Here is a 25,581-nt window from a genome sequence, read left to right as displayed (position 1 = left end):
AAAATAATTTTGGTCACATGTCGAGGTTTACAGCCAAGATCTCCCACAGAAATCAACACCAACCCACGCAATCATGTGACAGAGTCACGTGACCCACCTGCGATTTCAAGTCTATATATTTTAAGGGAAATTCACCACAAGGGGAACTAAAACTGGGTCATAAAAATTGTTTACGAGACTTTAATTGTCTGACGCGCCCAATTTATTGCATCAGATTATATTTGCATACCAACAAAAAGGTTTAATGAATACTGTGTTAAAGCTCAGTCTTTCGACAACAATACAAAACTTCGTGACGTCATCGGACAAAGTTCAGTTTTGGGCTCGAATTGAATGCAATGTCCTGATAACAATACAGCTTGATGCATTCACAAAACAATTGCTGTCTGTTTTTTATCGATGATAAAGCCACTTTTTTATATATTAATTTTTATATTAATGCCAGTAATAATTTAAACAATGAACAAAATGTGTCTGCAATTCAATTGCAAAACTTGCGAGTCCAACTTCGTTACATAAAACAAACCAAGCTAAATTTTAATGTAAATAATGGTAAAAAATCATTCAAATTTTAGAATTTTCACATATCAAATTTTAAACAATTTGGTGTTAAGTGCAAAAAGTTTATACGCTTCATGGCTTTATGCAAAAGATGGTTCCTAAAACGTATCTAAAAATAACCGTAGCCTTAACAGCATGTAAATTTAATAATTTGAGGCCTTAGCCCAACTACATTGTAAATTTTCTTGAAATAAGACCTAATAATAATAAATAATCGTCCATACTGTTCATTTGATTTAGTTGACGACAGAAATAAGTAGTGGGTTCGGCGATTTCGAACAATTTTGGCTTCTTTGAAAACCATACCTTATCTCCTTAAAGTACTTGAAAACTGGACCTTGGACCGAGCCTATATTTTTAAGCCTAAACATTTCCTTAACAGACGAATAGCGACATTTGAAATAAAATGTCGACTAATTCTGCAAAATTGAATTTAGGTCAAACGGTCTCTATTTGTTTAAGCGATTTTTATTTTTATAATCGTTTTAATTTTAAACACAATATTTTATCACAACAAACAGTAAAATAATTAACTTGCTGACCTATGTTTTTGGGTCGGTTTTATTTATTAATGGTTTAAAAATCTTGATAAATATAATATATAGCTATTGGTTATATAGGTAAATGTAAAGATTTTAGTTTTAAGTATCTTTATTATGTTATTAACATGGGCCGTGGTTTTGTGAATTCTGTAAATGTATTGTGTGGTACACTAATTAAAGGCTACGTAACCTAGCTACCCAAAAACCAAAATAATACACATATAAATAAATTTCAAATTAAACATATTTATTTAAATTGAACATATTCATTTAAATTGATTTGGTGACCTTGTATTATTATATTTTCAAGTTGTATATAAATATCTCAGAATTTGACTTGTTTTAAAATAAGGTTTAACTTTATCTCCACTTTAGTGTTTTGGTAATTACACATCATTTTTCTTATTGCGTAAAAATGTAAATAACAAAAAATCGCTGAAAAAAATATTTACGAAAATGTACATAGGACTACTAAATGTACACCATATTAATTGACGTCATATGTTCTAGAAGCCGCTTATAATATTTGGTGACTATGATTTAGGTAAAAGTTTATTTGCTTAAATTTTAATCAACAAAAAGTAAACAGAGGGCTTGAGTTAAATGTTTAATATTTAAAAAGTTTCTGATTAACCAACGATTGCAACACCTTTGCTTTTATTTGTATCGTTGCACAACGTTGCTTTTTAAACGAGTTTCTTATAGCCAAGCAATCCAAAGCGCAAAGGTCCTTCTCTCCTTTTTCCTCGACGCAAATTTCTTTGTTTGGTGGTCGCGAATTTCCGAGGTATAAAAGGAAACGCTGGGGCTTGTTCGGGATCGCAGCGTAGAAGAAAAAAAGTGAAAATTGATATTGGAAAATTTATCATAATGGAGTTACATGCGTTGATATTAAGTTTATTATTATTAACAATTGTCTCAGACACAAATGCAAGTAAGTAACATTTAAATCTTTGTTCTTCGAATGTTTTTTTATGAAGCTAAGTAAAGACTGCTTAAAAACCGAACAGATACGAAAAAAATTACTTAAAACAAATCGATATAAATGTCTATATATTAATGTAATAATAGAACATCATAGTCAGGTATTTAAATAAGATATTGGGACTTTAAACGAATGTGGTTTAGCGCAAAAGCGATTGCAGAATCATAGTGGTTTATTTGCGCAAAATAAAGAAAAATAAACGTAGGTCTTGAACAACAGAAAATGAATATTTTTTGCTCATGAAATATTAAGTTTCAGTGTGGTTTAAAAGACAAATTAAACGAGAATCTTCGTCAACATGTTGTTACGGTTGTCTAAATCATAGCAAAACGCGTAAACAGTGTAGAGTTTAACGACCTTGGCTTTATTTTACGTTCTCTCGTTGGCAAAGGGTTTTGTAAGTCAATTTCACTTCAAGAAATCAAGCAATACGTTTAAATACAACTTCCGCTTTCAATTTTTGCCGAGGTGATTTGCAAATTTAAAAACCAAAATGATTGAATTGGTCTTCCGCTGCGCAATAACACAATAACATTCGGGTTCATTATGTCTTATGAAATCAAAATTTAAAGTTATGTATTCTACCCCGTATATTATTTTGAAGTTAGGCAAACTTTTTTTAACATTAGTATCTATTTTAAGTTTTGGTACGTTTTCAACGATCGACCTGCTTTCCGTATTTACTTAAACGTAGTTTAACAGGTTACTAGATACTTGACATGAATTGGCGTATTTGAGTAAAGTCTTACACTCGACTTGAGTAATTAAAGTGTTGTTTTTACGAAGTCTTACCCGCATCGCTTAGCGTTCATTGCATTGGGCCAAGTTCTTGTTTTGGTGTTGGTCACGTGATTTCTTTGTTATTGACATGATCAGCTGGTATTGCTCAAGCGTGTATAGCGAGGTCGTTCTAAGAAGGTATTATCTCGAAATAAACAGCCGTAAGCGAATTTGCGGTGACACAATAAATTATTATTAACCTTGAAAAGGGAGCATGGTTATTGCAACATAAAAATCGTGCTTAAAATGTAAATACAAAACTGCTATATCCAATCTAAATGGGTATCTTCTTGTGCATGATTATCACATACTCAAAAATGTATTGAATTTTTTTTAATCAGTTGTTTTTTTAAAATGTGTTGTTATTTATCTGTTGCCCTTTGTTTGGCGTATGATGCACACTAGCTTAATAGTCAGCGAAGTCAGCAGATATTCGAAAAACAGGGCCTTTGCTCATTTACTTTCTTCATAAAACGCGTTCTCTCAATTTTAAATGAACTCTAGACTGAGGTAAGGCAGCCTTCTCGCTTGTAACTAGGTTGCGCAAGGTCTAAGCCCAAATTGTTTTCGTCTAACCAAAAAAGAAAAACATTTCATGTAAAATTGGACTTTGGTCGGTCCCGGGTTTTTTTATTGGCCTTCAATTCAGCTCCTTGCGATTTATTTGCTTCGTTTTCAAAAAAGCGCAAACCGTTTCAATTCCCTACTAAAACTAGGTCAAGTAACCTTTTTTCGGCAATTTCAATTTTTTTATGTTAAAATCTGTTATTTTTCAGAAACTAAAAATCTATAAAATAATCACATTTTCTTGTTTTTGTTTAGTTATTTTTGGCGCCATTTTTTTCAAAAATTGTGGTTGCGTAAAAAGCATCGAAAAAATGTTTTACGCGTTTTCCAATTATAATTTGCATCTTTTTTTAAAATATTTGGAAAATTAATTTTTTATATTATTTAATTTTAGGGTCTGTAGACACGTCGCTCCAATGTGCAACAACCTGCGTGGGTAAGTTATTTTTATGATTTTTAGTCAATAAATTAAAAAAATAAATCTATTTAAAATTACAAAAAATTAATATTTTTTTAATTAGAAATGAGTGTTTAAAATCCCCCAAAATATATAGATCTTTTAAACAACCAAACAAATTTTAAATAAAAAAAAAGTTGTATAAATAATAAAATAAAAATAATAACTGAAATACACATAAAAAACCCTTACAAATAATTCTTACAATTTTTTTAGTTCCAAAAAATATGGTTTTTAACAAAGATTAAAAAATTATTGTTTGAATTTTCAGAGCCGGAATTCTACGGTTATGAAGAGGGGTATACCTACCAATTCCAATACAGTGCAACTGTTGGAAACTCGATCAGGACTGGATCACCACTTGGTGACACTATTGACATAAGTTCGACGGTGCAAATTCAAGCCATAACAGGATGTGAACTTGTTATGGATGTAAGAAATAATTTTTTTTAAATTTTTCTTTGATTAAAAAAATTCAGAAGCAGTAAAAAAAAATATTTCTTAAAATTTTTTTTTGTAACAAATTATATTTTTTTATCAAAATTATTTTTTACTTCTTAGTTATCTCGAACCAGTCTAAATGATCACAATTTGGACACAACGGAATGGACAACAAACCTGGAACGAAACCCACTTCATTTTAGTTTCCAAGCGGGTAGAATTGACATCATTTGTACATCGAACGATGACCCCGAATGGGTTTTAAACATTAAAAGGGGTATTCTATCAACTTTGCAAGTCACGACAAACGAAGATTTACCAGTAGTAACTGAGGTAGGCTACATTTAAATTAAATTTTGTTCTTTAACAAAATTTAAATAAAAAATAGAGGTATAAAAAATTGCTTAATTTTAAGGAATTAAATGATTTTTACCTAAGCATTGATAAAATAATATTTATCTTGTTTTAATTTTAAATAATATTTGTTTTCCTATAAGGAGAAAAATTTACATGTTGTGTTAATCATTGAATTTGGGTCAACCCAATGAATCATTACAACATACAGAGTTTAGGTAAACTTTTTAAATAATATTTTTCTTTTATGTTAGACTGATGTTTCTGGAAAGTGTGAGTACTCTTACACGGCCAGTGGGGATCAAATCACAAAGACAAAGGACTTTAACAAGTGCGAAGACAGAGAAAAACATCTTTTGTTCTCACATTTTACACCATACAGCAATGAATCGGTAAGTCTATTTTTATATAAAAAAGACAAATTATAATTCTGTAAAAAAAAATTGAGTTTACTTAATTGGGTCCTATAAAATCAATAATATTTACCCATTTTCTTGAAACTTTACTGTATAAAAAAGTAACATAAAGCTAACCCACGCTTGTTTTTTTAGCCTCGACAAAGTTTTGTGCATAGCGAACAGAGTTGTACGATCACCATGTCAGGAAATGAATTGAGACAAACAGTCTGTACAGAAGAGCATGTTTTCAGACCCTTCAGTGATGAAGAGAGTGGAGCTAAAACCATCATCAGCCAAACCATGACCTTCCAATTTAAAAACAGAATGTCAAGTCTTCCAACATGTAGGAAAATAGCTTTGTTAATGCAAAAATTTTTACCTTAAAAATTGCATTGTTAGTGCCGAAATTGTTACTGCTTAAAAAAATAGTTTATTAAATTTTTGATATCACCTTTTTAGTGACCAGCACAAACTCTGGGCGAAGTAACTTGGTATTTGTAAATGAGGAACAGATGGCTCTTAGCACTGACATCTCAGGATTGCAAAATCTTTTTGCTGATGTGTGCACGTTGATGGATCAGGAAAATTACAAACAAGTATGTTATTACTTTTTATAAAAGAAAAAAAAACGAGTCAGAAAAAAAATTAAACAACAAACCTTTTTAGTTTCTGACAAACAACTTCTAATAAACAGATTAATTTTTTTTTAGGTTAGTGAAGATTTCATCAAAATGGTTTTCATGTTACGCCGACTCGATACATCAGCTATTGAACAAGTCCACAGCACTTTGGATGGTGCTTGCCCTAAATGGGAAAGTGCAACAAAGTATGTAAAAAACAATGTCAAATAAAAAATTTAAATTGCTAATTATAGAAAAAAGATTATAACAAAAAACATTCTTGCGTAACTTTTGCTTATTTCCAAAATTTGGAAACACAAAATTTTCAAATCTTTTGTTTTTTCCGTTTGTCAGGGAGATGTTTTTGGATGCTCTGCAATGGTGTGGAAGTGAGAGTTGCGTAGTTTTCTCAACCCAGTTGATCGCTATGGATGCGGAGGAGCTGAGTGATGAAGTAGCAGCCAAGTGGATTAGTGGGATGAGTTTGATCACTAAACCAACTCTTCCTATGTTGGAAGGACTTAAGGTTTGTAAAATTTTTGTAAATCTAGAAATTTAAATTGAATTTTCCAAGGTCCACAAGTCTAAGTCTTGGTCATGTTTTCTTTATTTTAAGCCCTAAATTTTAATATCTTTTGTACCTTTAGAACATTATTGAATCTGGTCGGTTCCAAGAAATTGAAAAGACATACTTGACAGCAGGTACAATGGTGAACAGAATTTGCTCGAACAGTATTTCAAACTGCATGTCTGAGCCCCTCATTCGACAAACTTTGGCAATCTTTGAGAACAAACTTGGATTCAACTGCCGAACAACAAACATTGATCGAAAACAAGAAGTAAGTTTAGTAAATACAAAAGTGGAAATTTTTTATTTCTTGAAATTTAGTTCCTATTTTAAAAAACATTTAACAATTTTCTTTATTTTTTTAGATTCTGTTGGCACTCCGAGCAATTGGAAATGCTGGACGAGTATCTGAATTAAACACCATCGAACAATGTGCTTTGGAGGTTGACAACGACATGGAAACCAGAATTGCAGCAGTTAAATCTTTCCGAAGAATGCCCTGTATTAACACAGATGTAAGTTTAAAAAATTATTTATTAAAAATTTGATATCATGTTGTTTTAACTTTTTTTGCATTTTCTCATTCAAACCTTCTGTTAAGGACACCCTAGTTTAACTTTTTCTTTGTTTTTTTTACAGCGAAGTGTGCTTAGTGCCATTACCTTTAACACTGAATATGATGCTGAAATTCGAATTGAAGCCTACCAAGCAGTAATGAAATGCCCAAGCCCACAATTTATTAAACAAATCACAGCACTTTTGGACAACGAACCAGTTCTACAAGGTATAAAATAAAGAAATAAAGTTTATTAATTTTCAAATAAGTTTTATTTCAATATTCATATATGGAAAATTTAAAATGAGCTAAAATTTGATTTTCTTGTTGTTTAAATCGAGTAACTTTACAATCCCATTTATTTTATTGTGTTGTTGTTTGTTTAAGTGGCCAGTTATGTCTGGACTCATTTGAATCAACTACTTGAATCAACTGACCCACTAAAGGCTTTTATCAAACCACTTTTGTTGGAAACTGAATTCGCAAAACCATACGAACTAGATCCTCGAAAATACTCTAGATTCTATGAAGCTTCACTTTACTCTGGTTAGTGTTAATCATCTTTGTTTATTCACATCTTTAAAAAAATTTAATTTGGTTTATATATATTTTTTTATTTGGATTGTTTTTGTTAAAATACAGTCTTTGTTTTGTTGTTTAATTTTTTTAATTAAACTTAATGTAATTTTTTGTAAAATTAATATTTAACTTTGATTGTTATTTACAGAACAATTAAATGCTGGCGCAACTGTTGAAAGCAGTTTGGTTTGGTCTCCCAAATCATTTGTACCTAGAAGTGGAACTTTAGACCTTACCATCGATGTATTTGGACAAGCTGTAAATCTTTTCGAGGTAAGAATTATATTACACAACAACAATACTGTAATAAAAGGTTATCATCACAAATGTAATTCTATTGTTCTGTTTTTGATTAATCGTCATTAGTGACCTTAGTCACGAGTTTCCGATTACTTTAACATTCCGTTAAACATTGACCAGGATTTTAAGTTGACTTTCAGAGTCGAGGCTAGATAACAGGCGCTGTTAAGAACTAAATAAACAAGCCTGTCCTATTACCCTGTGCAATTGATTAATCTAGATTGTAGATACACTTTGCTTGAACTAATTAGTTCATTCTGTTGAAAAAATTCAAAAAAAAAAGATTGTTAGCTATTGGATTTATTTTTAAAAACAGTAATAAAAATTAAAGTTAATTCCAAAGCAAACTAATGTTTTTAAAATGCCATTTTAGGGAATTTTTTATATATTTTAGATTCTAACTTATTTAAAGATAATTTTATTTTACCCAACTTGCACTTTTTTGTCTTATTAAGGTTGGAGCCCGTGTTGAAGGTGTAGAACAACTTCTTCAAGAATTCCTTGGACCAAAGGGATACCTTAAGAAGAATGGATTCAGTGATTTGTTCATGACAAGTGATGATGAGGAAGTAAGCGAGGAAGATGAAGAAGTAGATGTGACAAGACTTACCAGATCGGCTGACAACTCCCACTTAGTTGAACTTCGTAACCAAGTAAATTTTTGTTGCTCAAAAATATAAAAAAAAATTTGTATAATTGAGATATTTTTTTAATTGTGATCGTTTAAGTTTAACATACTTGTTTAATTTTTTGCAGTACAAATCTGGAATGGAACCAAAGGCCAAACCAGCGGCTAGCTGGTTCATGAGAATGTTCGGAAACGAAATGTTTTATGGAAACACTATGGGCATGAAACCACTTTTGGCTGAAGATAATGCAATTAATGTTGTACCCTTGTTAACTAAACTTGCACAGGTAAATTTATTTTACCAGAAACAATAAAAGTTTTATCAAAATATATAGAATCGAATATATCTTGTAAAAAAGTCATTTACTTAAACTTTTGTATGTTTTGCTTTTAGGGAGGTGAATATCATTACCATGACGACACTATGTTGATGAACAGTGCCCATGTCTTGCCAACTGGTGTTGGTCTTCCTTTGACCATTGCTTTTAATGGATCTGCAAGCATTGACCTTACTGCTACAGGAAAACTTGACATGACTGGTCTATTCACACCTGAGAAAAACTTGGATCTCAATGCACATATCAATCCCAGGTATATTAAAAATAAAGTCTAACTTGATAATTTTGGACCCTGTAGACTTGAAAAATTTACCAAAAACTGATGTCTTTTTTAGAGCTGTTGTTTTGATTGTTGGAGCCATGTCTGTTGATGCTCACGTCACCAAAGTTGGAATTGCAACAGAGTCATCTGCTTTAACATCATGGAAATTGGGGGGAACGGCATCCATTGTAAATGGCCGATCTGTGAGAGTTTCTGTTGAGTCACCTTATGATAGAAACACTGTTATAACCGTCAAGTAAGAACATGCCTTATTTCTTTATTATATTTAGTATAAAAAGGTAAAATTAAGTATAAAGGGAGAAAAAATTTAGTATTAAAATTTAGCTGTAATTTCAGTTTAGTAATAAATTTATTTCTTTAGCCACAAATTGATGACAATGTCTGGTGATGAGATACAAGTTGTAGCAGAAAACGAAGTTCCAGAATCACTGCAAGGATGCACAGAGGAAGTCATTGGTCAACAACTTTGTTTGAATTCGGTAATTTTGTTTTATTAAAAAAAAAACGGTGTCTTACCATTACACTAACATAATTGTATTACGTTTGTAATAATTACAAGCTTGTTTATGTTTTATATAATTTTTTAGAACTTTGATGAAATCACAATCTTCCCAGTGAGTGGACCAATTTCTGCTTCCATTTATTTCTTGAAACCAGATTCAGGATTTACCAGCTATGTCCTAGAAGGACAGTATGACACTACATACGATGGAGTAAGTTTAAATTAGCTTTAAAAAGTTGCTTATTGCAGAAGTAGTTACTTTTGTTTTCAATTTTAAAAAGTTTTTTTTTGGTGGATTTAATTATTTTCAAGTATTTCCCGCTTTCTGAACTGTTTTGTATTTTAAGGTGAGTGCTATTCCGCAAACATTTACATCGACCATCTCAATTGACACTCCAGGATCAAAAGTACAAAGACATAACCAACTTCAAGTTTCTTACTCACAGGTTGACAAAACCTTTGACGTGACCTACCGACAAGCAGCAAATGTTTATAGTGTTCAGGGTAAGTTAGATTCACAAAATGACAAAATATTATGAGTAAGAACTTCATTGTGAAAGTAGTACATTGTATATGTGTGTTTAAATACCATAAGATAATAAATTTTGTTTACAGGCGCTCTCGAAGAAACAAAGAATCGCAAGAATGTTGTCATTTCTTACAACAACAATGGTGACCTATCAAGATTTGAGGTAATAAAATTATACTGATTAGAATATAGACTCGATTAAAAAAAAAAACTAACCCAGTAATGATTTACACCACCTTACAAAGCATTTCAAAAGTAACTGTTTATTTTTTTAAATAGACCACAGTGGAAAAAGAAAACAATGGTGCAGAAAACCAACTTTCCATTACTTCCTCCCTAAGAACCCCAACAAAAACAATCTCAGGAGTTTTTGTGGGACATTTGACCCCATCTCAACAAGCATCAATGGAACTTACCATAACCAACTTGCTTGAAAGCCCGATTTCTATAAGCAGTAAGTGTCTTAACAATTCAAAATTTATGCAAAACACTTTTAATCTTACACAGGGCAGTTTTTATTTGTAACTTTCCTTGCATATTTTCGATCATTTTTTAAATACAACTTAAATTTTTTTTTTTTAATTAAAGTGTCATTGGAAGATCAAAGTGATGCTTCGAGGAACCACCTTAGGTACACTGGTGAAGGACAAATTTCAATCCCATCATTTGTTAGCAATGAATTCAGATTCGACATGAACGTCAAGCCAAAAACCGATGTTTTTATCCTTGGACTCACCTACCAATTCTCTGGAATGGAAGAGCAGAGGTAACTTAAGTTAACTAATAACATTTTTATCTTTTAATTTTTTCCATGCTTTTGTTTTATTTATGTTTGTTTTACAAATCTTGTAATTACTTTTTTTTAGCATTCATTTCTCCCACAAGAGAAAAGATAGATCAACTGCCACCGTAACTGACTGGGAGGCCTCTCAAAAACTTTCAATGTCTCAATATACCGCAATCAATCATCATGTTGAGCTTGCTTACAAGAATGGTGAGTCAGAAACTACTTCCTTTGCCAAATTTGGGTACGGTAGACATGCAGGGCATAAGGACAACACCAAGTATGTATCTTGCAACCAAACCTTCCATTACACTGCAACTGCAGATAGTCTACAACTTGATGGATTCGTAGGTGTGGAAATGCCTTCTTATGACATTGATTACAAAGGTGCAGTCTCTCATTCACAAGATCCCAGCAGTATGACAACAAGTGTTAACTTGGGTTCCTATGGAGTTATGTTTTCATTGCAAGATAACACCCCTGTTAATGGCTTAATCAACAAGGAACTTTCTTTGGAGGTACCAACTCCATGGGGAATAATGAACATCAGAGATAGCATCGAGGAGACATCTTCCGATGTCTACCATCTTGTAGGTCAATTCCAATTGGGTAATTCCAGAGGCCTTAGTGTGAATAGCGTTGCAGACATCGAGAACTTAAGTGGGCACAAGAGCTTGAACGTCCAAGTGACTGGAGATAACAGTCAAAGCTTGTTATCAGCTTCATCTGTTTTAGACATGCAACAGGAAGGTGGTTTTTCATTCCAAAACCAAATTGAATCCAAATACAATGAAATGATCCGATTTAATCTTGAACATGCTGGTGGAAATGATGGAGGATTTTTAACCACAGGATTGTTGGAGCATGTTCCTGATAAACATGCTGCCTTCAAAGTTGATTTCAAGAACTTGCCCACGACTTCTTCAAGATTGATCCGAGGTGAATTCAAAGACAGCGGTGGTGTCATTAGATTTATTCAACTGGAGGGATCAAAACAATCCCAACAAACACAAAGCAGAGACACAAAAAATATCATTACTGCAGCATTTACCACATCTGTGCGTGCCATTCCAGTAAAAAGTGTTATCATCGAAGGTGATTCAACTATTACAATCTCGTCAACTAAACTATCTGCCCATGTAACTGCTGATAACAATGAACTTCTTGGAACCAGTTTTACTTACAGTTATGACGTGCAATCTGACAACTCGGCTAACACTGCATTCAACGGTGAAATCAGGCAAGGTATTTTCTTATCATCAGCATGGCCCAACCAACTGGGGGTGAGTGGAAGTGCACATAACACACTCTCCGATGGTCATCAGATATCTCTTACCTTTACTAAAGATCAGGTTGAAATACTGGACATGAACTTTACAGTCGCTGGGGACTCCAGCTCTATTACAGGAACAGGAACACAAAGATTAAGTGAAACAGCCCCTGAGAATTTTGAATTTACAATTAGCAAGAGTGATCACCATGTTCGCATTGAAACCACTTTTGATCGTGAAAATTTAAATGTGCAGTTTGTAAAAGCATCTAACAGCATTACTGGAACCTTACAGCATTCAAGTCGTCAATTGAGGACCCTTGGTGTTCCTCGATCCATTGAATCTACTGTGCTAATGGGAACCAAACTAGGTGACAGCGGAGAAGGATTTTGGTTGGATAGCGTAATCGATAACTCACCATTAAATGCTAAAATGACTTATGAATACAACAATGAACACATTTTGACAGCGACCCTTTCACATTCAGTTAACTCTATTGAAATGGTTCCCCAAGTTTCTGCAACCATAACTGCAAGTGAGTTTTCCACGACTGGTCAAATTGACACATCGTTGGTTGTTGATGGAATAAATACCAATTCGATTCACCTGGAATGGACCCCATCCCATGCCGGTCTTACATGGAATCAAAAATGCCAATTCATGGATTCTCTTTCGATCCCAAGATCTATTGAAGTTGAAGTGGCTGGACAAACAAAACCAACTATTCGTGCCAGTGGATCCCTTACAGTTGATGACAAATCTTCAGCTTTAGATATTCTCATAGATTATTCAGAATACACAATGACATTGGATCATATATGTACTTTCCAAAATCCACCCAAAAATGACCATTTAGAATTGGGGCTCCTTCCAGATAAATCTGGAGTTAAGCTTCTTCTCAGACAGAGTGGAGTGACCAAAAATGCCCAAGGAAGCTATGGATTTGAAAACACTAAGTCAACTTTTAACTTGATGGGAAGTTTTGAACAAAGTTTCTACCTCAATGAAAATTATCCCTTACTTCCGACTGCAACAACATTTAACATTGGATACAAGAACAAAGAAAAGATGATGCGCAAAGAGTTTAGTTTTGAGGGAAGATTCAATGATTACCAAATTGATACTTCATCCAAATTTGCAATTAGAAACGACCCAACTGTCTTGGTAGTTGATACATCTTTGGAACAAAACATATATAAACCTGTTTCTGAGCTTAGAACACACAGTGAACTGGAAATTCGCCCCTACATGTCTGTCAGCCTTTCAACTCAGTACACTTTGAAATCACAACCTCAAGTTAGTTTGTTCACCTCACTTGGATATGAAAAAACTGGCAACATGGATGTAGTAAGCTTTGCACTTCGACAAAACCAACCAGAATTGCTTGAACTTCAAGTTCCAGATGATTTTAAGGCAGTGGCGTCATTAACTATTGCTGAGAATGAAATTGAATGTTCTCTAGTAGGAACCGTTGATCAAACCATTCAAAAAATGTCAACTGGATTGTCTTTCGACAAGGCTGAATCAACTGTACGCGTAAGCATGTCCCATGATATCAATTGCCTTCATGAAGCTGGAGTTTACAGTAATGTAGTAGCACATATTCATGCTTTGCCAACTGCCCAAGGCGATGCTAAGGGATTGGAATTCACATCTTCCTTGCAACTTGATGATAACACCTACCGTGTTGGAGGCAGTGGAGATTACTTGATTAATTCTGATACTTCTAGTATAGTGTTTAACATCAATCTAAACCAAAATATTGCAGAACTTGATGCCTTCAGAATTCCAAGAGCAATTGCATCTCAGACAACCATCGAATATGGACTTCTTGACTTATCTGGCCAATCATCAATTCAGAGCATTTTGACAAGAACTATGCATAACCCAGAAACTGGAGAAGACACAGAGACAGTAAATCATATCAATCTTGGGGTAAACTTACAACTTTTTAACTGGAATGCAGAAATTTCAGGCTCCCATGACTTTGATGTTGAAGATATTCCTCGAAGTATCACCTACCAATTTATTGCCTCTGGATCTTCTGAGATGTCCAAGATTTTTTACAAATCTGTCATGATGTCAGTCACCATTGATGGCAAAAAACAAGTTGCAACAATCTCTGTTAACCGAAACCCAGCTGATAAATCATTTTTCCTTGCTACAACCCACAATGTTACACAAATCTTTAAATACGGAGTTCCTGGTAATATGTCTATCAACTTCAGGCGACGAAGTGCCTATGATGCAGACTTGAGTATTGTATACGATACTGCAATGAAGAGTGTTGGAATTAAGTTTGACTATCTTGGAGAAAAAAACAAAGTAATTCTTTACTTCCACCACAACTTTGACATTCTGGTAGACATGCTTAACTGGCCTAAAAACATTGGTATTGAAACCTGGTCGGTAATTTCGCAAAGAGATGCTGAATTTGATCTTAAAACTGTTTGGGGCTCACTAACCAACACTGCCAATCTATTCACAAGATGGGACTTGCAAAGCGGATTCCTTGTACCCACCATCACATATAAACTAAAGCAAAACTACACCACAAATGATGTTTTCCCACAAAACACGAGATTTGCTTTGCAATCAACTTACGGAAATGGTTTTTCAGTGCGATGTTCATCTGAAAGAAAGTATGTCTCTGTAACTGGAAACTGGTATCTTACCGATAATTTTGATGGTACCCTTAACTTTGAGCAAAACATTTACACAGAAGATTATCCAAGAATGTCATCATTGGAGGTGCTTGCTTCAACAGTTGGTAAACTCGGTGGACAAATTGATGCCACACTTCGATTTGAAAGAGCTGAAAAACTTCACACTGTAATAACTGGAAGCCTTTATGAAGAACAGAAAAGTGGTTCATTACGTGTAGAAACCACCCAAAACTTTGTTGGTAATGACGTTATCCCAACCCACACCAATTTGTTGGTTGATGGTAATGTTGACATGGGATTTGATACATCTATAAGCCTTACCAGCAATCAGCTTTCCTTGTTTTCCGCCTCTTTGGACACTGGTTTTGATGCAGAAACACAAACTGTTCATGCACAGTTAGATCACACCCAACAAGACTGGATTGATGCTGGTGTACCAGCACATGTTCGTGCTGAAGTGCAATACACTATGGAGGATAATCTTTATTCTGTTGCCACAACACTTACCAGAGGAAGAACTGTGAACCATGCCAACCTGGCAGCCGGTTTGATTAAATCTGACGATGCAGTTTCTCTTAGTGCAAGTTACAGTCAAGACTTTGATGAGATTCCAGACATTGCCCGAACTGGCTCTGCTTCAGTATTTCTTCAAAAAAGTGATACTTCGATTAGTGCCTTGGCTAATGGCACATATGGTGACTTTGTATTTTTCCACTCAATAACTGCTGTTTACAACTCTGAAAGCACTGAATTTGATATGCGCTTTGACGCCACACAGGACAACCAATACTTGAATGAATTAGATGTGCCGCATCAAGTTGTTGTTGCTGTTTCAGCAGATTGGAGTGATGGCATTTCTGGATCAATTAGAACAGATTATGGTGACAAATTTACCTTGCTTCGCATCAAGAAAGACAACAATGGAGAAGATTCATATCTTAAAATTAGTCATAACTGGCCAATGCAACCAAAGGTAATTAACATTGATTTTTCGGGTGCTCTTCGAAACCATCAGGCTAAACTAGCTATTACAGTTGATGGGGTATCTAAAGATATAGTGCTCTCTAGCAACAGAGAAGGAAATTTTGGTGAAATTAATTTTAGTCACGGATTTAAAGGCACCAGTATTCCACAAGAAATTCAATTATCCGGAACATATAGAACCTCACCTGACATGCATGTTTTGATAAATGCTGAGGTTGATGGACAACATCACTCAATTGAAGCAGGTTTAAGCAAATTAGACGATGGATTCCACATTACAACAACTTTAACTGATGGTGTTACTAGATCAGCAACATTCCGCAAAACTTTCAGCAATGGTGGTTTTAGTTTGGGATTGGAGCATTCTATTGCTGAATTGCAAAAGTTCATACCTGGATCCATTGAAGCCTCTGGAAGTATTAGTTCAAGCCCCATACCTACTATAACTGCATCATTCCGAAACCAACAAAACACTCAAACCTTATCTGCAGAAGCTGACATTGACCAATTGGCATTCACATTCACACACAACTTTGAAAATCTTCCATTACCAAAGTCTGTTCAATTGAGCTTCTCAGGATCACGAACCCCAATGCAAGGCTCTGTTATACTTCAAATCGACCAAGTAACACGTTCCCTGTCTGCAACATTCGATCCAGAACTGTTGGTTGCGACCTTATCAAGCGATGTACCTGAGTTACCATTGCCGGGTTTCCTTCGAATTGAAGCTTCAGGAGCTGTTAGCCCACCAAGTTGTAGACTTAGTGTAACTGTTAATGGTGAAGTTAGAACGATAAGTATTGAAACAAGCTTTGTTATGAATGAGAAGGCGGAAGTACGCTTCCAACAAAATGTTCCTGAACTCAGTGGGTTGTTTGTACCTAAAGATATCGTCGTACGAGTTGCTTGTAATGAAGAACAAACTGGTGGTGAATTGTACATTTCTGTTGATGGTCTTGAACGAAGGGCTGGTGGTAATGTTAATTTGCGTAAAGGAGTCGCCACGTTCTTCCAAAGTGCTCCAGAGTTTAACTACCTGCCACGCAATGTCACCTTGGCTATTGAAGGAAGTATGGAACCGATTAGTGGATCAATCACCCTAACCATTGATGAAGTTGAAAGAAAAATCCAGAGCCAGGTTGACCAACGAAGTTTGTTTGCAGCTTTGACACACACTGTTCCAGAAATTGAGCCTTACATTCCTCGACATTTGTCTGTTTCAGGAACTTTTAGAAAAGAATCCTCAACATCAATTACCAGTTTTACTGGAGTTACAGTGTCATACACCAAAGAAAATGTGAAAAAGCATGTTTCCGTCAACTTGGACTTGACCCCAAACAGTGTTCATCTAACTGTTGCTCAGACTGCAGCAAATAAAAAAACTTTCCCAAGCCATATTGAAATTTTGCTTAGTGGTGATATCGAATCAAAGAATGCTTCGCTTCAAGTAAGTGTAGATAGTGTAAATGTTCGTTTGGGAGGTGAAGTTTATATCGGAGACAACGATGGATGGTACGGTGCAACAGCAACAGTTCAGCAAAATATCGTTGAAATGTTAACAAATTGTGAAATTATGCTTAAAGGTCGCGAATCAGATAGCTCATACGAAATTAATTCAATCATTAACCTTTCTGGCATGGTTGACTACTCTGCAGCTGCAAGTTTAACACCATCAACAACAAGTAAACGCAAAGCTCTGATTTGGTCATACAATCACCATCTTGATGGGGAAGATAGAGAAATATCTGGAGTTCTAAAAGTAATGAGCCGCAGTGGAGTTAACACCTTTATCTATGACTTTAACCAATCAAGCCCAACAAAAATGCGAACAAGAGTCGAAATTGGTAGCGTAATTGAATCATTAACTTCTGCAACCTTCACTTTGGACACACAACAAAACATTGAATTTTTGTTAAACAATGAAATCCCAAGAACAATTGAAAATGGTCGTCTTCAATTCAATGCTGATGCAGAGCACTTCAACATTCAGGCATCAGGTCTTGTTAACAGAAAGAGTGTCGAAAAGGAGCTTAATGTCGAATGGAACTTTGACAACGAAATTTACACCATAACAGGAGAGTTTACCGGAGATAGAGCATACTCCGGAGCCATTCACATCCCAACATCTCCCACTGAAGGCACAGTAGAGGTATCTTATGAAGTCAGAAACAGCAAAGAAGCACCGGCACCTGAAGTAATAGAAAGTATTTCAATAAATTACTTGTTTAACATCAATTCTCCAAGTATAACTTTGAATGTCAATCAAGCTCAACTTAATGGTTTTGGTGTTCCAATTACTTCCATTCTTAGTTTTAGCCAAAGTACCTCTGAATACAACTTACAAAGATATGCAGTTCGACTTACTTTGGACGAGTCCTCCTCAGAATTAAGCTTACAATACAACCTTGAAGATGTCCTTAACTTGAAAATATTAGCAGCATTCACCAACAACATCGAACAACTTATTGACTTGTCAGTACCAACACTTTTACAATTTAGCTTGGACTTCAACAATGTTCTTCCAACTGAATCAAAACCTCAAGTTTTTGCCATGACTTTGGGTGGCAATTACAACGAAAACAGGTTGTACTACGAGATTCGTGAATCTCTTGGTGAAACTAATGGAAAAGTAAGCCAAACCTTTTCTCATAACATCCCAGTTATTAAGGAGGCAATTGGATTTTTTGATGTTGTAGAAACTTACACTTATACATACCTGGACGGTGAATTATATTTAAATGGAACAGTTAACAGAGACAATAATGTGCATATTGGCGATTACCAACTCTCAATCAATAGTGATGGAACCTTCCATTACTCGAACATCTATGACAGCAAGGGTTACATTTCAGATTTTGTCATTGGAAACGAAAATGACGAATTCATATTTTCATTTAACCTTAAAAACACAGAAGCACACACTATCTTTGCCATAAATGTAAATGCTGGTGACAACTTTAATTATGGGTCGAAAATCACAATCAATGACATCGATTATGCTCTAACCACTTCGCTGGAAGATTACTCTGCATCTGGTTTGACTGGAAAAACCTTGCAAATCGCATACTCAGTTGATAAGGTTCCATGTAGTTTAACTGTAACTTTAGCTACTGATGAATCATTTACTGAAGGAAAATTGGAAATTAATGCTGTAAACAAAAAGGTGGTTTCATTCTTGCCTCGAAGATGTCATGTTAGTGCTACTTATGACCTTACACAATTTAACATTGAATGCTCATGCGGCCAGAAGCGTTATTTGATGACTGGTAACTACAATATTGCAGATGAGACCATTACAATGTCTTTCTCAAACTCCTACAGTAACATTGACATGTTGGAAATGTTGAGCGTACCCGCAGAAATCAGTGCAACTGGATCCTTTAGTTTGGATAATAGTCAAGCCACCATAAGTGCTGATGAGATTGACCTTCTACGTCTTTCTGTCACGAATGGAGTTATCTCTGTGGTTTCGCGGGATTTGACAAACGCAGTTGTGCTCCGAGTCAGTGGTAATTACATCTACAGTGCACAAAAGTCAATAAATGCTCGAATTATTTGCAGACCATTGGAAATTGATGTTAGTACATCACAAACTTTTGTTATGTTTGAACGCAACACTGGCAACTCTTCATACAAATTTTCATTTACCGACAACAACAGCCACAATCAATTTGTGTTAGCGACTTACGCATACCCAACATCCACGCATGCAGCTGATTTCATTGTTGCACTTGATGCAACATCAACCTACACTGTTTTGCCATTTGTTCTTAAACTTAAGTTCGACTCTGATTATAATGTAGAAGAAAGTATTTATGATCATGAATTTACATCAACATTGAACAGTCAAAACCTTGATGTTACAGGCCACTATACTCCAACCATGTTTACAACCACATCTACTTGGACAAAATCAGGAACACCGAGCACTTTAATTGTAAGTGGATCTGAAAAAATCGAACCCTCAACTGGACGCAAAAACTCGATTGTTAAAATGCAATGGGGTGAACCTGATGACAGTTTGGAAGTAAGGACTTCAAGCAAATCTACTGGACTCTCTCGTTACTATTCCATTCTTTTCACTCAACCCTCCGATATGTTTTCTTACACAACATGTGGAATGATGTTTGGAACTGACACAACAAATGATTTTAAAATGGACTTCAACATTCACGTTGATGATGAAACCCTTGGAGTCAACACAACATATGTTGGCGTTTTACCTCAGGTTTATGGAAAACATGACCTGACTGTCGATATTAAACAACCAATTACTAAAATTATTCCAAGTGAATTTAGAACTAAAGGAGTTATGACAATTTCAAGCGAAGGTCTTTACTTAAGTGACTGGAGAATTACATCAGAAAATAAGGAATTGGTTGTATTAAAGAAGGATTACATGCCAAGAGATGGTGGATACGAACTGGACATTCTTTGGCAACAAAGTATTGAGACCTCAGCTTTTAGATACTTTAAACTTACTAGCAGTGGATCACTTTCTGACACAAATGTACAAGGACAAGGAAGCATTCAAGTAGACAACATGCCACTCTTAAGAGGAAGCATTAATCTAGGCAGTGTGCAAAATAACCAATCAATGGACTTGAGCTTGTCAACTGGACCATTGGCTCCTTGGGTAAATGTAAGAAAACTTAAAACAACAGGATGGTACAAATCAACCCCCAACTCCAGAAAAATTCATCCAGAATTTAGCATCACCGTTGATGTAGATGACAAAGTTTATCATGTTGATACTACTATGACTTACGGTGCCAACTCAAGGTCAGCAAAATACACTCATCTTATTAACCTTATTCATCCAATGAACTTGGTTCTTTTGGGAATGAAAGTGCCAAAGGAACACCATCTTGGATTCTCTTCAATGAACAGAGCCAGCTCTTGTCGAATTGTTCTTGATTATGACAATGAAAGAATTGATCATCCATTTAAACTGACCCAACTCATGCGATGGAACAATGGAGATACTGATTTGGAAGCAACAACTGAAATCAAATTCACTGGTGCATCTAATGATGACATAACAATGCATCTTATCAAGGAAGACAAACTCACAATCCGCTTACAATATCCAGAAGCCGGAATTGACGGTGATGTAGTTATTGGTGCTGTATCAAATGTGAACATGTTGAACTTTAACGTACTTGCAAAGAGCTATGCTAGCGAAGCCCAAAAATCATGGAAATTTGACATTACCTTCAACAAAGTTACCAACATTATTGAGTTGAACCTTAACACACCTAACATGGACGAAATTACATTACAAGGAGACCTCAGCGAAATTATTTCACAAGCGAGTCAATTGTTGAAGAGGTTAGCAGCTGATGCCACTAACACAGAACTCCAATTCACATATGGAATCAATACAATCAGTGATGGTTATGACATGTACATTGGATATTATGCCAGTGATGGCTTGCCATACACCCTACATATGGCTGTTGGTATGGAAGAGTCCCAAGCATATGCTGCATTGCAGACGGAGATTGACTTTGAACTTGATGTGGAAATTGCAAGAGTGGATGTTGATTTAGTTGAATCTCGACTTATCCAACTTAAACTTACTGCTAGCCCGGCTATTACTAAATTCTTTAAGGGAGCAATATCTAAAACCGAAATGGAATTCGCCCGCAAAGTGACCTGGTTTTCAACCAATCTTGTTCAATTCCTTGAGGCTTTAAAATCAACTGTATCTGGAAGCGAAAATGTTCAAACAACAGTGTCCAACATTCTTGACTCAATGATTGAAAAAGTACAATTTGTAAAGGATCTTAGCATTAACTTTGTTGCAAGCAATTCTAACTCTGCCACCAGCCGAATCCAGATTTTTGAAAGTATGATTGAAAGCCATGTGCGCAATGCTTTGGTGTATGTTCTTGATTCCATTGACAGTCTTAAGAACATTATCCTTCAACCATTCACCGAACTTCGTGACGAATATTACGGACCAATTATCCAAAAGATGAGAGCACAAATGGCACTTATACTCAAACCAATCACAGATCAACTTAACAAGATTCAAGCTGGTCAGCTTTTTATTGATGTTTTAGAAGAAGCAATACAAAAAACTGTTAAATATGTTACCACAAATGGAGAATCTGCTCTTGCAACTGCACGAGCACCTTTGTCCGATCTTTTGGTTGTTACTGGAAACGAAATCATCTTCAATATTCCATTGCAATTCGACGTAAGTGTATCCATGTTAGCTAAAGCAATTTAAAAAATATATTTTAAAATAAAAACTTAATCAAAATATATGTATTTTTTGTAATTCATTAACCTTTCTATTGAAACAGGTTGAACATTTTACACCACTTCCCACACTAGGAGATGTTAAAACTTGGTTGGCCCAGAGTGCTCTTGCAATCTATGTTGATGACGTTGTTCAAACCATGTACTCATACACCAAACAATACTACAGAGTAAGATCTTTGGTGTACATGCCAAGAGATGAACTTCTTCCACCATTCAAGGTAGCTTAAAATGAATTGTTAAAGTTAATTTCCCTTTTTAAATATATTTAATTTAAAATATAATAATGTTTTATTTTTGTGTTCAGGGACATGCCTTTGTATCTGGATTCCGCCATTTCAGTACTTTCGACAACAAGTATTATGACTTCCAAAGTTCATGTGCTACCAGCCATGTCTTAGCCACCGACGGTCGTGGAGGAAACTTCACTGTTGCCATCACCTATGCTGATCCTTCTCTCAGTAGCTCACAAGATGCCATTGAAGTGTTTATTGCCAACAAACATGTTAAGATCAACAAGGACTACAGCATTGAAAGTAATGAACGAACCAAGCAATTGCCATTGGAACTCAATGTTGTAAGTTGTTAATTTGTTTTCTAATTAAGGTTTAAAAATTAACTATTAACAAGTCTAAAAAATTATTCTATGATTGAATATAAATTATTTTTTAATACTTTTTAGATGTCCGTTACCCTTGAAGGAAATGTTGTCCATGTAAGAGATATGGAAGATCAACTGGATGTTGCATGTGACTTCACCAAAGACTTGTGCACATTCGATGTATCACCATACTTTTTCAGCTCAACTGCTGGTCTTGCTGGTATTTTCAACAACGAACCATCTGATGACTTCACTGGACCAGAACACCAACGTCTTAGCACACCAGCTGAAATGGCAGCAGCATGGGATGTAAGTTAAAAATTAAAATTTTTCTACATTTAATCAAATCTTATAGATACTTTATAGAGGGTATAAATAATTAGACACTTTCTAAGTTGTATTTTGTTCTTGCCAGGTTTCAGCAACTTCTTGCTCTTCTTCCAATGTTTACACCTCTTGTGATTCCACTGCTGATTCTCCAGTGTGCTTTGCTCTCTTTGAAGACACCAACTCTGACTTTAGATCCTGCTTCGGCATTGTTGATCCAGCTCCATTCATGAAGATGTGCAGAGATGACATGTGCAATTCTGACGATTCTGTAAGTAGCTATAAAATATTTTTAACAATAAATATTTAATTGTGTGCGCAATATATAGGTATATAAGGTCAAAAAATTATTGTTAAGTACTGAACATGACAAAAACTACTATAATATGAATTTAAAACAAAAATTGTTATATTTTTAGGCTATGGCATGTGCTGCTTCAGCTGCATATGCATACAAGTGTAAACTTGCTGGTGCACCATTGATGTTGCCAAACCAATGTATTGTATGCAGTGATGTTTCTGGACATCATTTCGAAGCCGGAAGAACACGAACAGCTATGACTTCTAGCACTGACATTGTTGTTGTTCTTGAAGAAGGAAACTGTATGAGGTACAAAAAATGGGTTTTCACAAAAAAATGCATTACTTTCAAGTTTAAATTTTTATATAAATGTAAAATAAATATTACAATGCATTTTGTGTCTAAAATTTAATTTAAATACCATTACTTTTCTAGACGTAGCTCAATGTATAAGGCAATGAGAAAACTGATTAAACGATTCGATGGAACTCTTTCCGATAATCATATTAGACACAACAGATATACTTTGGTTGGATATGGCGGACCAGGAGGTAGTTACCTACCACATACTGTAACCATTCGTGGACACTCTTCCACCAAACGAAAGGTAAAAGAATATTTTTGTATAATAAAACTTTTAGATATTTGCTTTATTTTTATAACATTTATTTTATTGCATATTTGAAATTTACCCCAATTTGTTTTTCTACAGGGCGACTTCCTTAAAGCCTTCCGAAAGATCAACATCAACAGTGAGGCTTCTGCTTCTGATGCCTTGGATGCTATCTCCTATGCTTCCAAATTGCCATTCAGAATGGGATCGAAACCAATCATTCTCCTCCTTTCTTGCAGCGAATGCTCTGATGACTCTAAGGTAATTGTAATAACTTTTTACAAAATATTTATGTAGATTTATTAATGCAACATAAGGGTTTATATAATTATCACTAGTATCAAACAAAATGTAATTAAACTCTATGCTTTACAATACATAGGTATCTTACAGCAGTGTTGAATATGACTTGATGAAACAAGGAATTGCCTTCCACCACGCCCCCAAGACTCAAATTTCAACTGGAATTAAGAAAACGGTAAGATAACTATAATATTTTATTTTTCCTAAATAAATTTCAAGTTTCATAGTAAGTGAAATTTCAATTATTTAAGTTACAAAATACCTTGGGGGTGTATTAACAGGCTTATTGTTGTGAAGGTATATGGATATGACTCTGAAACAGCTATGCTAAAATCCAGTGACATGAGCAGTGCAATGGTCAAACAGAGTAAGAGCGATGTTTGTGTTCCACTCGCAACAGGAACTGGAGGATCTGTTTGGGATGCTTCTCTCATTGTAAGTATAGCTTACCTATTAATAAACAAGTTTTAATTGCCTAATATAATGAATAATATATTTTCATAGCAAACCATAAAAATTACATTTGGATTTCTATTTGTAACTTTATTTGTTTTTGTATTATAGAATGAATCAGACTTTGCTGGTAAACTTGGCACCTTTATGGCACAAAAATCGTCTACAGGCGTTCAACAGACTTGCCGCTGTGAATTAAACGATTTGGGAATTGCAACATCCGTGTGCTCAACAGTACCTTAATGTTTTAGCCAAAAAATGTTACCTTTTTCCTACAGGACCATGCAAACCCGGGTTGTACATAAAAAAACTTTCTGTACTTGTAGATTTAATTACTTATGTGTTTGCTATGTTTTGTGTTTAACACTCGTAATTTTGTAAAATGTTGTCAAAAGTCTTGTCTTGTTTTTTTGTTACTGTTTTGTCATGTTTTGTTACTGTTGTTTTACTATTTGGTATATCTTTGTTTAATTCTCCGGCACTATTTGCCTTAGATTAGTTCAATTTTAAAATTACACCTATGTTGCCTAATTTTTGATAAATAATAAAATCTTACACTTCCAACTTTAGTTCACATTTTTGTTTTCTTTCAAACTGTGATATTCAATATAGTGCCTATACTTAAAAACTTTATATGAAGCAGATTACAATACAACAGGGTAAAATTTAATTTAGTTTTGTTTGATTTTATGTTCAATTTCTTTGTTTTGTCATTTTTGTTTTTGTTATTTTTTTGTACTTGTGCGATGCATTAATAAAAATCAAATGTTGATCAAATCATATTGTTTGTCCAGTATATTTAATGAAAAAACATGGAATTTGGCAAGTATAATAAAAGATAAAATTAAATTTTTTTTAGAAATACATAAAGTATAAAAGCATATTTAACTTACGTGTCGTGAATTCCCGTTACTTCCTGAAATAAATGACAAGTAGTAAATCACCTTTATTTCTTGCCATCGATTTCTAAGTTAAAAATGCTGTCTGTAATGGCATTAGCAAGTATAGCCTCCTCCTAGA

General features: G+C 34.6%; 1 protein-coding gene across 1 annotated transcript; it reads left to right on the top strand.

Moving 5' to 3' along the window:
- The first annotated feature begins 1,902 nt into the window (after positions 1 to 1,902).
- Positions 1,903 to 25,341, top strand: LOC145745528 (uncharacterized). The gene is made up of 35 exons (XM_082563627.1): positions 1,903 to 2,037; positions 3,830 to 3,871; positions 4,164 to 4,324; positions 4,454 to 4,666; positions 4,942 to 5,079; positions 5,239 to 5,428; positions 5,545 to 5,681; positions 5,796 to 5,911; positions 6,060 to 6,231; positions 6,353 to 6,544; positions 6,639 to 6,788; positions 6,913 to 7,057; positions 7,217 to 7,375; positions 7,557 to 7,681; positions 8,164 to 8,361; positions 8,465 to 8,623; positions 8,731 to 8,927; positions 9,010 to 9,192; positions 9,319 to 9,436; positions 9,545 to 9,670; positions 9,807 to 9,963; positions 10,075 to 10,151; positions 10,268 to 10,442; positions 10,577 to 10,754; positions 10,855 to 21,898; positions 22,008 to 22,184; positions 22,271 to 22,540; positions 22,646 to 22,873; positions 22,980 to 23,162; positions 23,311 to 23,501; positions 23,628 to 23,799; positions 23,905 to 24,066; positions 24,188 to 24,283; positions 24,406 to 24,543; positions 24,673 to 25,341. Exons 1-35 carry the CDS (start codon positions 1,974 to 1,976, stop codon positions 24,802 to 24,804), a joined length of 16,365 nt encoding a protein of 5,454 aa, XP_082419753.1. The 5' UTR covers positions 1,903 to 1,973; the 3' UTR covers positions 24,805 to 25,341.
- Positions 25,342 to 25,581: the final 240 nt, after the last annotated feature.

The sequence above is a fragment of the Corella eumyota genome, chromosome 3 (genome assembly GCF_963082875.1).
Source record: "Corella eumyota chromosome 3, kaCorEumy4.1, whole genome shotgun sequence".
In the NCBI taxonomy this organism is placed as follows: domain Eukaryota; kingdom Metazoa; phylum Chordata; class Ascidiacea; order Phlebobranchia; family Corellidae; genus Corella; species Corella eumyota.
This window is presented reverse-complemented; position numbering and strand designations above follow the sequence as displayed.

Excerpts from the sequence above, each read along its gene's own strand:
- LOC145745528 (XM_082563627.1), top strand. The coding sequence starts at position 1,974 with ATGGAGTTACATGCGTTGATATTAAGTTTATTATTATTAACAATTGTC. Across the intron at positions 4,325-4,453 it reads GATGTGAACTTGTTATGGAT|TTATCTCGAACCAGTCTAAA; the intron begins GTAAGAAATAAT and ends TTTACTTCTTAG. Across the intron at positions 21,899-22,007 it reads ATATTCCATTGCAATTCGAC|GTTGAACATTTTACACCACT; the intron begins GTAAGTGTATCC and ends CTATTGAAACAG.